This window comes from Vulpes vulpes, chromosome 4, assembly GCF_048418805.1.
Source record: "Vulpes vulpes isolate BD-2025 chromosome 4, VulVul3, whole genome shotgun sequence".
NCBI lineage: Eukaryota > Metazoa > Chordata > Mammalia > Carnivora > Canidae > Vulpes > Vulpes vulpes.
In genome coordinates this window covers 65,700,757-65,717,106 of record NC_132783.1, presented here as the reverse complement: position 1 = coordinate 65,717,106, position 16,350 = coordinate 65,700,757, and the positions used below count along the sequence as shown (strand labels likewise).

At 39.1% G+C, this 16,350-nt stretch overlaps 1 protein-coding gene across 2 annotated transcripts in view; it reads left to right on the top strand.

Annotated features, from left to right (window-relative positions):
* Positions 1 to 15,529, top strand: part of MAP3K21 (mitogen-activated protein kinase kinase kinase 21) — a 52,885-nt gene extending 37,356 nt beyond the window's left edge. The window contains exons 6-10 of one of the 2 annotated variants that reach the window (XM_026008703.2): positions 3,203 to 3,325; positions 6,899 to 7,049; positions 7,409 to 7,506; positions 10,660 to 11,445; positions 12,766 to 15,529. In XM_026008703.2, the coding sequence (XP_025864488.2) occupies positions 3,203 to 3,325; positions 6,899 to 7,049; positions 7,409 to 7,506; positions 10,660 to 11,445; positions 12,766 to 13,133 (1,526 nt within the window). In that variant the 3' untranslated portion in view covers positions 13,134 to 15,529. Of the gene's footprint in view, positions 1 to 3,202; positions 3,326 to 6,898; positions 7,050 to 7,408; positions 7,507 to 10,659; positions 11,446 to 12,762 lie in introns of both variants that reach the window. The other variant, XM_072755954.1, reaches the window with a different exon arrangement.
* The last annotated feature ends 821 nt before the right edge of the window (positions 15,530 to 16,350 follow it).

Below are 16,350 nucleotides of genomic sequence, written 5' to 3'. Positions count from 1 at the left end.
CTAAAATTATTAACTATTGTGAGGGAAGGGTCATATAACAGTGATTAACAGAAAGATGTCACCTGCTCTAAGGAGACCATAGAAATCATCCTAAAGTAGTTACATTTAAATTGAGACCTGAAATTGAGAATTGAGCGAATATAGAGGGGGAAGGAAGAGAACAGGCAGGGAGCACATGCAAAGAAGGCTTGGTTCCTCCAGGAATTGAAAAAGACCTCTGTGGTTTGTCCAGGGGTCAGCAAACTGCACACCATGGGCAAAGTCCAGCCTTCACCTGTTCTGTGCAGCCCACAGCTAAGAATGGTTCATGTACTTTTAAATACTTGAGAAGAATAAGAATGTTTCATGGCACATGAACATCATATGAAATGTAAAATGCCATTTCCACAAATAAACTTGTATTAGAACACATATATGTGTCATGTATGATTGATTTCTCACTAAATCAGCAGATATGAGTAGTTGTGACAGAGGCCGTATGGGCCATGGTGCCTAAAATATTTCCTGTGTGGCACTTTACAGAAAAAGTTTGTTGACCCCTCATTCAGACCATAGCAAGTGACAGGAGAACAGGGCAAGATGAAGCTGGAGGCATGAAGACCCCAGGCTTGGACTTACAGAGGCTTCCAGAGTGTACTATGATTTTTATCCCTGTTAACTTAAGAAGCAGTGCAAAGCCTTTGAAGAGTTATCAGTGGGGGAATGACATGGTATGGCATACATTTTTAAAATGTGCACCTGGCTGTTGTGAACTAGACCAGAGGGGTCCCAGTGGAAATCAGGAAGATCAAAAGAGGAACTGTGGCAGCTCCAGCATAGAATGGTGGTGGCAGTGAACTAAAAGAATCACTAACTTGCATCGAGCCTACGTTATGTCCTGAGCCCCAAGCTAAGTATTCTCTATACTTCTTTTTTAAAATTATTATTATTATTATTTTAGATTGTATTTATTTATTTGACAGAGCACAAGCAGGGAAAGCGGCAGGCAGAGGCAGAGGGAGAAGCAGGCTCCCCTTGGAGCAGGGAACCCGATGCAGGGCTCAGTCCCGAGACTCCAGGATCATAACCTGAGCCAAAGGCAGACGCTTAACTGACTGAGCCACCCAGGCGCCTCTCTATATTTCTTTGTATTTAATTGGAGATACTGAGATGCCTCCTGAAAATTCATGTGGTTGATAAGTGCTAAGCTGGGATTAAGATGTGGAGCTTGCTAATTCCAGGAACTAGAATCTAAATTTCTCAACTATAGCTCTCAGATGAATCTGTGACACAGAATTTATAAGAGATTTGGGTTTGCTTGGATATGGAGGGTCAGGGGAAAGAAGACAATATTAAAAATTTTCAGATATCTAGCATGAATGGTTGAAGAGATGTCTCGCCTACCAAATTCCAGCTCCTCACTTCAAATACCAGGTGGTTCTTTAAAAGTATAAAGTATAATTTTCAAAAGTATATATATATATAATTTTCCTGAAAAGGAAAATTATAGCTCCCTTGCAAATACAATATGAACATATGTCAAAGATTCTTTTTTTTTAAAGATTTTATTTATTTATTCATGAGAGACAGAGAGGCAGAGACACAGAGACACAGGCAGAGGGAGAAGCAGGCTCCATGCAGGGAGCCTGATGTGGGACTCGATCCCGGGTCTCCAGGATCACACCCTGGGCTGAAGGCGGCGCTAAACCGCTGAGCCACCCGGGCTGCCCCTATGTCAAAGATTCTTTTTTTTTTTTTTAATTTTTTTATTTATTTATGATAGTCACACACAGAGAGAGAGAGGCAGAGACATAGGCAGAGGGAGAAGCAGGCTCCATGCACCGGGAGCCTGACGTGGGATTCGATCCCGGGTCTCCAGGATCACGCCCTGGGCCAAAGGCAGGCGCCAAACCGCTGCGCCACCCAGGGATCCCATATGTCAAAGATTCTTAACCAACTCACTAATAATTAGGAGAACCAGTTAAAATTGGTTTCCGTGAGGATTTGAGGAGCTGAGTATTTATGGGCAATTTAATAAGGGAATGTTAGAGTTAGATTGCTAAGTTAAATACAGACTTGGTTAGTGCTCTGTGTGGCCATAAACTATAACCTTTGGGATCATCTTTCATACCAGACAGAAATTGTTTGCATCATCACCAGACAGAATCTATAAGTTAACCTCTGCCCCTACCAAGTTGTAAAAACAGCCACTAGAAAATCAAAGGTTAAGCTCAGCAGTGCGCTGAAAGAACATCCAGTAGTTTATTTTACCTCTGCCTGAGGTTTTGATAACTTTCCAACAGTTGACAAACTTTTTGCAGATGCTCAGTCCTCTCCCCTCTGGTAATATTAATGCTTCCTTCCATATATTCCCATAGTTGTTGGAATACGCTTTCCTGACAGTTGCCCACGTGGCGGTTAGGTGTTAGGACTACAGAGTCCTTTTAACTGGGCCATGGTTGGGGGAGTTTTCCTTGACCCTGTTAGGGTCCCTGGCTGGGTCTGAAAATCAAACTGTCAAGGACAGTTTTACTGGGGGGTAAAAAGCATAAAAAATTATTTAAATAAGTTTGACATGACAGGGAGCCTTCATCAGGAAATGAAGACCTAAAGAAACAGATAGGAGTATTTTTATACTAGGTTTGATGAAGAGTAGACGGTTGTAAAGAAATGTGATAGGTTAAAGGGGAGGAGTAGCATGTCCTGAACCCCTGAGGACCTGCATTTTCTGTTTTAATGACCACGGCTGTGCTATGCAGTACTGATTGTTTCTGTCCAACCTCGAGGAGACGAGCTCAGAAGGGCTCCTTACCAGTTGGAGGTCCACAGTTTGTGACAGAACCAAGACTCGTTAAAATCCAGGGTGTTTACTCTTTCAAATTTGTTTTTAACAATGTTAGACTACACGAAGGTAACTCTTCTTCCCTAGAAGATGGTTAGGTTCTTTTTTTTTTTTTTTTTTTTTTTTTTTTTTAGGTTCTAAGAGTACTCAATAAGGCCTCTGTGGTTTGTGATGATGTGTCTGACTGCACCTAACGTACCATAGGTTCTGGGTCATTATTTATTGACCTGAACTCTGGAAGATAAGAAGAAACAGACCCAGAAATACATCCTTCTTACCCTTTGGCAAACTTTGCTCTTATTGCCTTATGCTGGCCAAGGGCCTGTGAATAGTGCCTATAACCATGAAATCTCAATTCTCATTTCTTTGCATATCCAACAGATTTCCAGCATAAAATCACTGTCCAGGCCTCTCCCAACTTGGACAAACGGAGGAGTTTGAACAGCAATGGCTCCAGTCCACCGAGTAGCCCCACAGTGATTCCTCGGCTCCGAGCTATACAGCGTAAGCTTTCTCCCCTGGCACTGGGGCTCCTGTGGGGATTTCTGTCCTTAATTGACTTGGAGTCCATCCGACCAGAAGTGTATTGTAGCTCACTCTCACTAACACATGACATCAGTGGGTGTCACAACTAAACAGAATTTGTTCTCATGTTTCTTTGTCTAATTTCCTTTTTTTTTTTCATTGAGATATAATTGATGTATAACATTATACTAGTTTCAGGCATACGACATAATTATTTGATATTTGTATATTCAGTTGACCCAGAAACAACATGGAGATTAGGGCTGCTGAACATTACCCTCCCACTCACATCACCCCATGTGGTTGAAAATCCACATATTACTTTTAACTCCTCAGACTTAACTGCTAATAGCCTATTGTTGACTAGAAGTTTTACTGATGACATAAACAGTCAATCAACACATATTTTGCATGCTATATGTATTATATACTGTATTCTTATAATAAAGTAAGCTAAAGAAAATACTAAGAAAATCTATTAATCTTTAATCTATTTTGAGTTAATTTTTATGAATGGTGTAATATATGGATTCAATTTCATTCTTTTACCTACCTATATGGTAGACTATTTGGTTGGATTTACTTCTAGGCTCTCTGTTCTGTTCTGTTCTGTTGGTCTATTTGTCTGTTTTTATGCCAGTACCAGACTGTTTTCATGACTATAACTTTATAATATTGCTTAATCGAGGAGTGTGATACCTCTTGCTTTGTTCTTCTTTCTCAAGATTTCTTTGGCTATTCATGGTCTTTTGTGATTCTATATAAATTTTACTCCTGTATAAAAGGCCACTGGAATCTTAATAGGAGTGCATTGAACCTATAGGTGGCTATTGGTAGTATTGACATTTTAACAATATTACTTCTTCCAATCCATGAACATAGGATACATTTCCTGTATTTGTGTCTTCTCTGATTTCTTTCATTAATATCTTATAAAAAGTCTTTAAAAGATTTTGTTTATTTGAGAGAGAGAGAGCACAAGCAGGGTGGGGGCAGAGGGAGAAGCAGATTTCTTGCTGTGCAGATCTGAGCGGCCCAATGCGGGACTCAATCCCAGGACCCCAGGATCATGACCTGAGCCAAAAGCAGATGCTTAACTGACTGAGCCACCCAAGTGCCCCTATCTTACAGTTTTCAGAATAGAGATCTTTCATTTCCTTTGTTAAATTTATTCTTAAGTATTTTATTATTTTTATGCTACTGTAAATAGGATTGATTTCTATATTTCCTTTTCAGAAAATGTTTCTTAGTGTATAGAAACTCTACTGGTTTTTTTAATCTTTAGTTTTTTCTATATATAATGTCATGTCATTTGCAAATAGAATTTTCTTCTTCCTTTCCAGTTTTTATACCTTTTATTTCTTTTTCTTGCCTTATTGCTCTATCTAGGACCCCACTACTTTGTGGAATAGGAATGGTGAGAGTGGGCACCCTTGTTCCTAATCTTAGAAGAAAAACTGTCAACCTTTCACCATATAGATGATGTTAGCTATGGGCTCATCATACATGGTCTTTGTAATGTTGAGATATATTCCTTCTATGCCTATTTTTTAAGAGTTTTAGGCATGAATGGATGCTGAATTTTGTCAAATGCTTTTTCTGTGTCTAATGAGATGATCATATTCTTTTCTTTCATTCTATTAATGTGTATCACATTGATTGATTTGCATATGTTAAACCATCCTTGCATCCTAGGAATAAATCCCACCTGATCATGGTGAATGATCCTTTTAATGTGCTCCTGAATTTTGTTTGCTAGTATTTCATTCCTTTAAATGTTTGGTAAAATCCACAAGTGAAGCCATCTGATCCTGGGCTCTTCTTCTTTGGGAGATTTTTGTTTACTAATTCAATGTCCTTACTAATAATTGGTCCATTCAGATTTTTGAATTCTTACTGATTCAGTCTTGGCAAGTTATGTATTTCTATGAATTTTTTCATTTTTTAGGGTGTCCACTATGTTGGCACATAGTTGCTCCTGGTAGCTTCTTAGGATCCTTTGAATTTCTGTGGTATCAGTGGTAATGTCTCCTTTTTCATTTATAATTTTGTTCATTTGGGTTCTTTCTCTTTTTCTGTTGGTTGGTTTAGCTAAAGATTTGTCAATTTTGTTGGTCTTTTCAAAGAACCAAACTCTTAGTGTGGGTTAATCTTTTCCACTTTTTTCCCTATTTTATTTGTTTTAGCTGTAGTTGTCTTTATTTCCTTTATTCTGCTAACCTTTGGCTCATTTTTTTCTCTAGTTACTTAAAGTGTAGAGTTAGGTTGCTTATTTAGGATCTTTTTTGCTTACTGTAGGTGTTTACTGCTATGAACTTTCCTCTTAGAACTACTTTAGCTACATCCCATAAGTCCTGGTGTATTTTGTTTCATTTTTGTTTGTCTCAAACCTTTTTTTCCCCTCTGTAATTTATTCTTTGATCCATTGGTTGTGCAGAAAAGTGTTGTTTGATTTTCATGTGTTCATGAGTTTTTCAGTTTTTCTTCTGTTACTGATTTCTAGCTTCATGCTATGTGGTCAGAGAAGATACTTGATAGTTCAGTCTTCTTGTATTTACTAGGACATGTTTTCTGGCCTAACATATGGTTACTATACATAGGCCTGTTGAATGGGCTATGAAGCTTCCCATGGTCTGGTTGGACTGGCTAAAGGCTATATTCAGATACATATGCATGCATAAACACTTACTTTTTTGTAAAATTGAGTCATACAATATATGTAATAAGACATTTTACACTATTTTTATCTGAACCTCATCTCTTATGGCCATGGAGTATTCCCCTCTATAGATATGTCATAATGTTTTACATTGTGCTTTAGAATATCTACTCACAGGATTGGTTTTCTAAATCTATAGTAACAGTAGCTATTTTCCCCAGTTGTGTCCAAATCCATTGCATGCAAGCCCAAGCCCACTTCTAGGCTAGAAGGATCATGTAAGTGTGTCAGCAAGATGTGGATATTAAATGTGTATACAAACTTCCCTGTGAGGCCATTAGAAAAAGCAAGGGGGGACAACTGCAAAATGGTTTGAAGTTTTAAAAAGCAACTGTAGCCAAACTGATGTGATAGCTGAGCAAAATTGTGATGACTAATGAAAAATAAGATTGAATTGAGACTTAAGGGGTGCCTGGAGAGCTGTCAATTAAGCATCTGCCTTCAGCTCAAGTCATCGGGGGTCCTAGGATTGAGCCCCGTGTCTGACTCCCTGCTCAGTAAGGAGTCTGCTTCTCGTTCTCCCTCTTCCCTTCCCTGCTCCTGCTCTCTGTCACTTCTTAAATTAAATAAATAAAATCTTAAAAATAAGTAAATGATAAATTGTGGCTTAAAAATAGACTTTGTTCCTTAAGTTCAGTTTATCTTTTAACTCATTCCACGTTTTTGCTAATTTAATGAGAGAAAGAAGTTTGCCATCAGTAGGGAGAAAGAAATCTTCACTTTCACATTTCTTCATTGTTGACGTATCTTGAGTGAGATAGTTGTACAACTGATTTGATTCATTTAACTTCAGGTTTTTTGCAATTGGTTAATGAGTGATGCTCTCTGCCTAGTAACTTCAGATGAAAGCAATAAAACTTGGGGAAGGAACACTGTCTGTCGACAAGAAGAATTTGAAGATGTGAAAAAGAATTTCAAGAAAAAAGGTTGTACCTGGGGACCTAATTCAATTCAAATGAAAGAAAGAAGTGATAGCAAAGAAAGGTAAATGTGTGAGATCTGGGAGCATTTCAGAGTATACTATGACAGGTAGCAGTGCCTTTTATAATTCCACATTGGCCAGTCTTAACTTTTAAAAAGTGATTGGAATAGTACAGAGATAATCTGAATATTTATCTAATTTCTAGGATGACTTTATCCTACAAAATTAGTTACTATGCAGTTAAGCAGTTAATCTTTGAGGTATTTCTTGTCTCATTTCAAGGTCTTATTTATACTTTGTTAGCCCTTCAGAACAATACAAATGTAGTTTCTTTCCTACTTAACAAATGTTGATATATACCTGTCAAAACCTAATTTGTGCATCACATGGTTCTATCAAAATAAACATATTTCTCTTCTAGAATGAGACCTCTCTCAGATGGCAACAGTCCTTGGTCAACTCTCATAATAAAGAATCAGAAAACCATGCCGTTGGCGTCATTATTTGTGGACCAGCCAGGTAAATGTGCTTCAGGAAATAGAATTTGTTTGAGTTAGACTTAGCGTCTGAGTGTACTAGAAGCTTTGCTTTAATAGTTTCGTATGGTCGTTCAAGTAGCATAGAGAAGGTTAACAAGAAGTAGCATTGCTTATACCTCTACTTAAGCTCAAAACTTCTTTGCTGTTCTGTAGATCTTTATGATGAAAAGTAATTAGGCTCCACATTGTTTATTGGGAATTTGTAACTCTTATTCTCTATCAGAAAAATTAGTGTCATAATTAATTCTGTATAATCAAATTAATGTAGAATAGGAAATAGCAAATATGAAAAAAAAAGGACATCCTGAGATTTAGGGATGGTCTCTTGGCTACATTGCCACCTCTTAACAGAATGAAATATAGTCAAGCAGGTTCTCTGTGGGAAACCACTGCTTAGAATTACATTGGAATCTCTAATTTAGATGAATTGTAATTGCTTTGAATATTTATCATGGCAGTATAATATTCAGATATTAAAATGTTGAAGAGACATGTTGTTGAAAAACTTCAAGGATTGGTAACGCCAAAAAAGAGAAAATTGGTCTTTATACTCAATAATTTAAGACAGCCCTTTGACACTGGGGCCTAATTAAAGATATTTTAGCAGAACATTGAGTACATTTCTTGAATTCATCATCAGTGCCATGCTTAACTTTACGAATTCAGTTTCCTCTTTTTGCATTGTCATGAGGGTGTGGTTTCAGTATAAATATATGCACAAGTACATTTGGGTAAATGCAAGACAGGTACTAAATGCTTCCTGTTGTCACATTCATGATTGCATGCTGACTCTTGCCTATGAAACAGGTTCTCCTCTTATTACATGTTATAATTTATTGTCAAATATGGTTTGAAGACTAAGGAAGAACAATAGTAATAAAACTGTTCTTCCTATAGTATATTTTTTATTATTTTTGACTAAACAGATTAATCAGAGAAGTCTTCCTCCCCCCCATTAATTCTCTTATTTATTTATTTTTAGAATGTTCTGACCCATTAATACGTCCTTCGAAGGACAGTTGGAGGAAATACAAGGATATATTTGGCTGACTCAGCTCAATCTCCATTAGGTTACTTACTCTTGAAGTTTACATAACGGGTTAATGAGCAGAAGATTTACACTCATCCATCCTACCTGCAGGTCCCCTCCCACCACCTGTCTGTGTTGTCCTGCCCTTCTAAGCATTTGTGTCTCAGCTTGAGTGTTTCCTGAAAACTTTTCCTGACCACCTTCGCTGAAGCAGCATCCCACCCCATCCCTGTGTCTCATGACCCATTCTTACTTGTTTATAGCTCTTACCTGAAATTTTTATTTGTCTACCTGATGCCCATAATGTTTGTGTTCTGTTTCATTCCCAAACTGGAATGTCAAGGATTTTATTGGTTTTGTTTACCACTCCCAATGCCTGGAACAGAGCAAACACTCACCATCTGTCAAATGCCTAAGTGAATCCTAAAAATGACATTTTAATTTTTTTTAAGATTTTATTTATTTATTTGAGAGTGGAGTGGAGGACATGAGTGGGGAGGTGGAGCAATAGGAGAAACAAACTCCTCACTGAGCAGGGAGCTTGTCATGGGGCTCTATCCCAGAACCCTGAGATCATGACCTGAGCCAAAAGCAGATGCTTAACTGACTGAGCCATCCAAGTGCACCAAAATTTTGATCTTATGCAGATATTTACCTTGGTTCCAGGGGCTGCAGATGCTCATCATCAGTCATAAGAAGGGAAGATTATGATGGATTAGCCTAAGTTCATGACCACTTTGGGGGAAAGAGTATGTTTTACTGATAAGTAAAGGCACACATGAACATACATTAGGAAATGTTCAATATACTTTTAAATCAGTGATTTCATTTGTTGATAGCATCCCCCATTCTTGGTTTTTAAACTACGGATTAATAATTTGCTACCTATTACATGTACAGTGCATCTATTTAATGAATATTCATTTAATTCAAATGTGTTTCCCGCCTACTTGATGAAGGTACTATTCAGGGGAGATCCCTCCAAATTTAAAAAGACAAACAGGTGGGCAGAAGCCTACCATCTGTGGGCATGCACATCTGGATTGTGATGTAAAAGTACAAAAGTGAAAGATGGAACTGGGGGGGGGGGGGATTCAGAGGAAGCTGAGATTGTGTGGGGGGATGGGCCACGTTAGACTGCCTTAGCATCAGTTGGTACTTTGAGAGAGGGCTTTCTGAAAGAAAAGGGAGCTTGGGGCCAGTATTAGAGGGTAGAAAGAGGCCAGAAAGAGCACCCCAAAGGCAAGGAAGGCAGTGATGAGAAGAGTACCACCAGCTTATTGGGGGAGAAGCTGGTATCTTGGCTTCTCTGGATTCCAGAGAATGTTGCAGGTATCCTAGGACATAATACTGGAAAAATCACTAGATGCTCTATCATGGATTGCTTTGAGCACGGATTAAGGAGTTTATTGTTTTCATTCATTCACTGGTAAGCACCTATGTGATATGTCAGCTTGTTCTTCAGCTGATCCACTTTGTTACCCTGTGGGACCTCTTCGGAGAATCATCCTCTATAATAGTGGCTCCCAAACTTGAGTAAAAGCATATTAAAGCACAGACAACTGGGCTTCAGCCCTAGAATTTCTGATTCCAAAGTCTGGAGTGGGTCAAGAATTCACATTTCTCCAGGTTTCCAGGTGATGCAGGTGCTCTCGCCCAGGCAGCACACTTTGAGGACCACTGATATGAAGCCTGATGATTCTTGTGTACACAGGCGAGCTCTAGATAATGGGGCCTGACACGTTTAGAAGAGGCAAAGGGCACATTTTATCTGACACGTTACAGTGCCTACATATATGTGTGTGTATTAATGTATCTTGATGACTTTTTCCTACAATAACTTTATTTCCCTTGCTAACGAAGAACCATTTTCTGAAGGATAGGGAACAGCAGATGCTGTGCTTGCCAGTTCCTCTGTAGAGAACCTTGAGTTCTGTGCCCTAGGCTCCCTTTCCTTAGGGTCCTTCTGGATGAATGGTTTGCTGAACTGAAAAGGACTCTATGTGCTTTGACTTAGGATATTTATGAGATTTTAACTTTATTTTATAGGTAAATGATTTTTACTGTAAACTGTATTTAACATGTGTTTATATCTGAATTTAGGTGCTTCTGAAGAGTCAAAACTTTCCCCTGACGGATCAGAATACAGAAAACCAAAGCAAATAAAATCACCTGCTCAAGCCTATGTTGATCTACCTCTTTGGAAAGATGGCCAGAGAGAGAATCCATTGGAACCTGGAAGCTGCGAGGAGGGACCCTCTTTGAGCCCTGCTGCTAGCACTCCTCAGGTGAGCCCTACAAGTAATCTGAGCAGATCCCCCCAGAGAAAGAAGACAGAGTCTGCTCTCTATGGCTGCTCCATGTTGTTGGCATCAGTAGCTCTGGGACTGGATATCAGAGAGCTTAATAAAGCACAGGCTGCTGAAGAACTCTTGCCCAAAGAAGAAAAGAAGAGACGTGAGGGAATCTTCCAATGGGCTCCCAAGGCCCGAGGCAGTGCCATTCCCTGTACAAGGCCACCATCTACAGGCGAGAGGGCCAGCAGCCTACCCCCACTCCCTCTGTCAAGCACCATGAGCCTTCTGTCCATGTCCTCTCTTTCCACAAAGTGCTTGCTACAGACCGACGGGGAAGATTTGTCTGAAGGTAGCACACACATCACTCCTGACCCCGAGACACCCACTCCAGATTTTTGTGCCGCCATCAGAGGATGTAGTGGTGAGCCAGCTTCTATGCCAAGACTTGAGACTGATCATAGTAGATGGAAAAGCCCATCTCCTCCTTTCTTAGAGCAGATATATGGGAATGTGCCTTATTATGCTTCTTCGAAAGAACAAGCATCACATCACAGACGAACCCTGTCTGATGGAAATGCTTTTCAGACCCCAGGTACGTTGCCTTAGTTGGGTCAAAGTACAAAATGCCACTGTAGAGATTAGAATGTAAAATTGTACGGCCATTGGCTTGTTTCTTTTCCAAGTGATTATATTTACAAATTTGTTTGCCCAGTTAGTATAGCTCTTTGAATTTTACCCTACTCTTTGATTTGACCTTAACTATTATTTGAATTCTGGGAAAAGCATAATTCAAGTTTGGCAACTTAAGTATATAAGAGCACACTGAAACAGAACAAGAATGTGGAGAATAACCACCCCAAGGCCTTCATAGTAGAGAGGACAGGCCATTTGCCCACATATGAACCAATGATTAGTGGGAGAGCTGGAAATAAAAGTAGTCACCTAGCCTCCTCTGTGATATGTGATCTGCATCACCTAGCATCACTGCTTGGCTGACATTCAGGTTGAATTTAGCAGGGGTAAGAGTCAAACGGCACACTGTACAGGGGTTGACTATTAATTTATTTTGTATATAAAAATAATTAGAAATATATGTTATGAGTATTAAGTGAGGTCACGTATATGAAAAATGCTTTTTAGATTGTACAATGTTATGCTATATGGTTAGTCGTAAAGTATATTAAAACAAACTGTTTTCATTCTGTTTCTTTCTCTCTGCTCTTTCAGTGCCCTACCCAGACCTGATATTTTTTTCAGTCTATTATCCATTGTCTTTAGATAAATTCATTACTCTTTTGTAATGCAGTAGACTATTGATAATTTATGATTTACAATTGCACAAGGAGAAATCCTAGGACAAGAATCCCATGAGAAACTGTGCAATTTATCTTACTCATAAGGCAATAATGATTTGCTAGAGAGGTGATGAGTCTGTTCTTTGGGACAAGAAAGAAGGGGCAACATGTAAACTCTAACTGCTTTCCGGCTGCCACCCATTTTTTCAGATCATAATCTGAACGTGAAGTTTCATCATGTCAACCATCATTTTTTACAAAACCTTTATTCTAGTCTAATCCATCTTGAAACTTGCCCCATTATAAAAGTCATGCAAAAAAAACAAAAAACAAAACAACAACAGTCATGCCTATCATTGGCCCAAGCACGACGAAGGTGACCCGGCTATTGTTATGGTTCCTGTTTCCTTGGTAGAAACACTCTTTCCAACCTTCCATCACTTCTTCCTGAACAAACCAACCAACCTCGCATCCCAGTAGTCGTAAAACGTTTGTGTTGAGGGTTTTTTGTTGAAGTCTCCTTGAAAGGGATTACCTAATTGATCAATCCTCTTCCTTGCTTATCTGGATGCTGTCTCAGAAGCCGCTAACTGCACTGTCTTTTCTCACTCCAGCAGCTGGTGCCACTCCGAGCACGGCCTCTGCAGACTGGGACCTGCCCCCTGAGCCGGCTCCGGGGGCTCCCCACTCCTCCGCCGGGCCTCAGGCGCACCTGCCAGGGAAGGCCCCGCCCAGAAAGCCAAGAGCTGGCAGCACGGTGCCCGGGCCTCGCCTCGCGGCCCTCGGGAGCCGCACGGAGTCCCGGCCCGCCCTGCGTGGCCCCGGCCCCACGGGCGCCAAGGACAGGACTGCCGCGCACCTCCCTGCCCCGCTGGACGCCGGCGCCGCAGGCCAGAGCAGGGACAGCACAGGGCCTTTGCGCGCCGTGAGGAGCAGGACTAGCCCACCGCCTACCCAACAACTGGAGAAAGAATTTCTGTCTTAAGTGCCTTATGTTGATCGATCGAGCGTTTTCTTTTTTCTTTTTTTTTTTTTAAGATGAACAAACTTAAACACTGTGTCTACCTTGAAACTGTCTCATGCTGCTGGGTGTTGGAAAGCTGTGGCCATGTTACTAAGGTACTGATGGAGGTCAGCCCTCTAGAAAACCATGTATGTGATTGCTGTTAGCTGGCTGTATTTTTTTTTCCCCTGCTGGATTCTTACCTAGGAACTTGAAATGCACACAAATGTAAAACAAGGCAGGAGCAGCAGTATAAAGCTGTGCTGGGTAGAATTCCGGTAAGCATAGTTACAGTGCTTCATTTGTTGGCCATGACGTTCTTCTTGTTGACACCCAAATTGGAACCAGGTACCAGGTGTGTCCCTCCCTTCGTTTTCTTCCCTTTTGCCACTCCTTCCTTCTCTCTCTCTTTTTCTCTTTTCATTTTTTTTTATTTGTACAACAAAAAGCCAAGAATAATGTGATATTAGTCAGTAAAGGTATCTATTTAAAAAAACAAAATTGACTAGGATACATAGAGCATCCCAGAGAAACCGCCTGAGCTCAGTAGTAGCGTGGAAGGCATAAATATGTCCAGGTATCACCTAAATTATGCCTCTTTCTCTTTTTGAGGAAATTATACTGAATGTAACCTGGAAACGTTTTACTGAATGTAACTTCTAAAAATGTTTTCCATCAGAACCCCAAAACAGATTTTTAAAAAGTCAGTCGTGGACATTTGGCTAAGACCACATTATGTCCACCTGAGCAAGGCTAATCTGTCGGTGCTTCCTGTAGAAAAAGTTCTTGTTTCATCAGTAGCCATTTATTTGGTACCCAGAATATAAAGCTTTTTCATTTTGTAGTAGGATTTTTAAAAAATAAGTGACAGATGTGTCACATATTGTAAACATTCATGTCATTTAATCTTATTTTTCCTCTCTATATATGTGTGATTATCCTAATAATCCCAAATACCGTTAGAGAGAAACACTGCCAAATCAAGAAACAGCAACACTGTTAGAATATAAGTATTTTATCATTATCTTCACATTTCACTAAATGGTGGATAAATGTTAGACATCTGCGAAGATAAGCTGACATGGCAGAAATGGCAAATATAGATTATTTTCAGATATGGTCTTTTAAATGGATTTGGGGTAGCAGATCAGGATTTTAAATGATTTTATGAGTCGTTTTATAAAATCATACATCTATGATACAAATCGACTACTAAATTATTAAACTACAGAAATGGCTATCCAGGAGCTTGTAAATTTATCTGGGTTTCTTTTGTTAAATTCATTATGCTTCCCTTCTGTCACTAGAATGTGGTTATTTTGGATGGCAATTAATACTTAAAATTTTGCATACAAGGAAAAACTAAATTGTAAATGTCACTTGACATTTCATTTAAAATTTTACCTTGGTTAAGGCTTACTGAATAACTGAAATGTCAGCAATTTAAATCAGCTGTGACAAAATATCTACATATAGCAGAAAAAAGAAAATGATATTATTTGGCCACTTGAAACATCATAGTAACTTGGCAGATATGTCCCAGCAGATGGTGAACAGAGCATGAAAGGATTATATTAACATAAGTGCATTCTACCCCAAGGAAAACAATCTTGTGTTTAAAATTCTGGCAGCAAAATCTCAGGTACTTAGCTTCGTTTTGTGGTATTATGGTCCACTCTATGATTTGGCTTCACTTTTGACAGATTGTTGAAGTTAGAAATCCAAATTTGGTTTCCTCAAAATTGTATCACATTTAAAATTATGGTTGGCTACTTCATACCTATTCAGTCATTTGGGGGCATGTATTTCCTGCTAAAAGTAAAGAAAGTACACGCCTAAAATAGTACATGAAAGAAGTATAGAAACTTCCTCAGTTTCGCTTCTGCCAAAACATCGGGTGTGTGTCTGTGTGTACCCATGTGTCTGTGCACATGCGTTTGTGTGTGTGTGTGTGTGTGTGAGGGGTAGTGGTGAGTGTTCATCTGTCTTGTCCCTCTACTCCATTCCTTCCCCATGTTGCTTCATTGTAGTCAACTCTACATTATGATGAATTTAGAAATGAAGCTGCATTAAAAAGATAATTGCAATACAAGGATTCAATCTCCTGTTATAGCAAATAGTTGTTTTTTGCTGAAATCTGGTGTACATTTGTGATTTTGTGTGTATTAGTATACTTAGCAGAATCTGGTTATTTATTTTCATAGAGACTTACTTGCTCATTGAAAGAGAAGTTATGCTGATTACTATTAACCAACATTGAAGGTGCTCCCACTGCAGAAATTGAAGGCCAGAGCCTGTTATGCTGTATTATGAAGCCTTGTGACTGAAAAAGATGTTTACATAAGTTGTCTATTTTTTTAATAAACTTTTTTTCTATAGCTAGTCTACTTTCTCAGTGGCTTCGATCTGATGATTGAGACTATAGTTTGTAGTGGTTTATTTTGTATTTAATAAGGAAAAGTACATGAGTAAAGATCATGGATGCTTAATAGCCAGGTATTAGCCTGCTAACTTCATTAAACTGCAGATCACTAAGTGAGCCATAGGGTTAAATACTTTTTTAAAATTTTATTTATTTTTTAAAGATTTACCCATCTAGTCTGAAATCTTTCAGGAGCCATTTCTGTTGCCTCCTTTCTTCCCTAGTATAAAAATCCTACTTTCCTGTTTCTTTGCATATCTCATATTTTTGTTTTTGTTATTGAAAACATTTAGGAAATACATTGTAGTAATTGTGGATAATGATTTCCCTCATCCCCTCTCCAGGTTTGCTTTGTTGTTTGTATTTGTTTGGTTGGTTGTGATTTGGCAAGACTATTTTGGTGAAGTCTCTTTTCCCCTACAGTATGAGACCTTTGGTGTCATTCCTCAGAAGATAGAGCCTTGTTCTGCACGTGACTACCCTGGGATGACACAGTTTTAGCACAAATTCCATCTCTTCCACTGATTTCTCTGTTAAGCTGTGTACTTTGTTTTGGTATTACACCCAGCTGTTAGGTTCCAATAATGGCTGACTGGTTGCTCTATTTTTTTTTTTTTTTTTATTATGCCTGGGCTACAAAATTGCTCCACAGTCCATCTCAATTAATTTCAGGCATGGATAATTTAGGGCCAGTCTTTAAAGCTTTGGTTCTGACCCCAAGCAGGATCTTACTAGATGCCTTCTTGCCTGATTCTCTGTTAAAGCAGCTGAACTGTG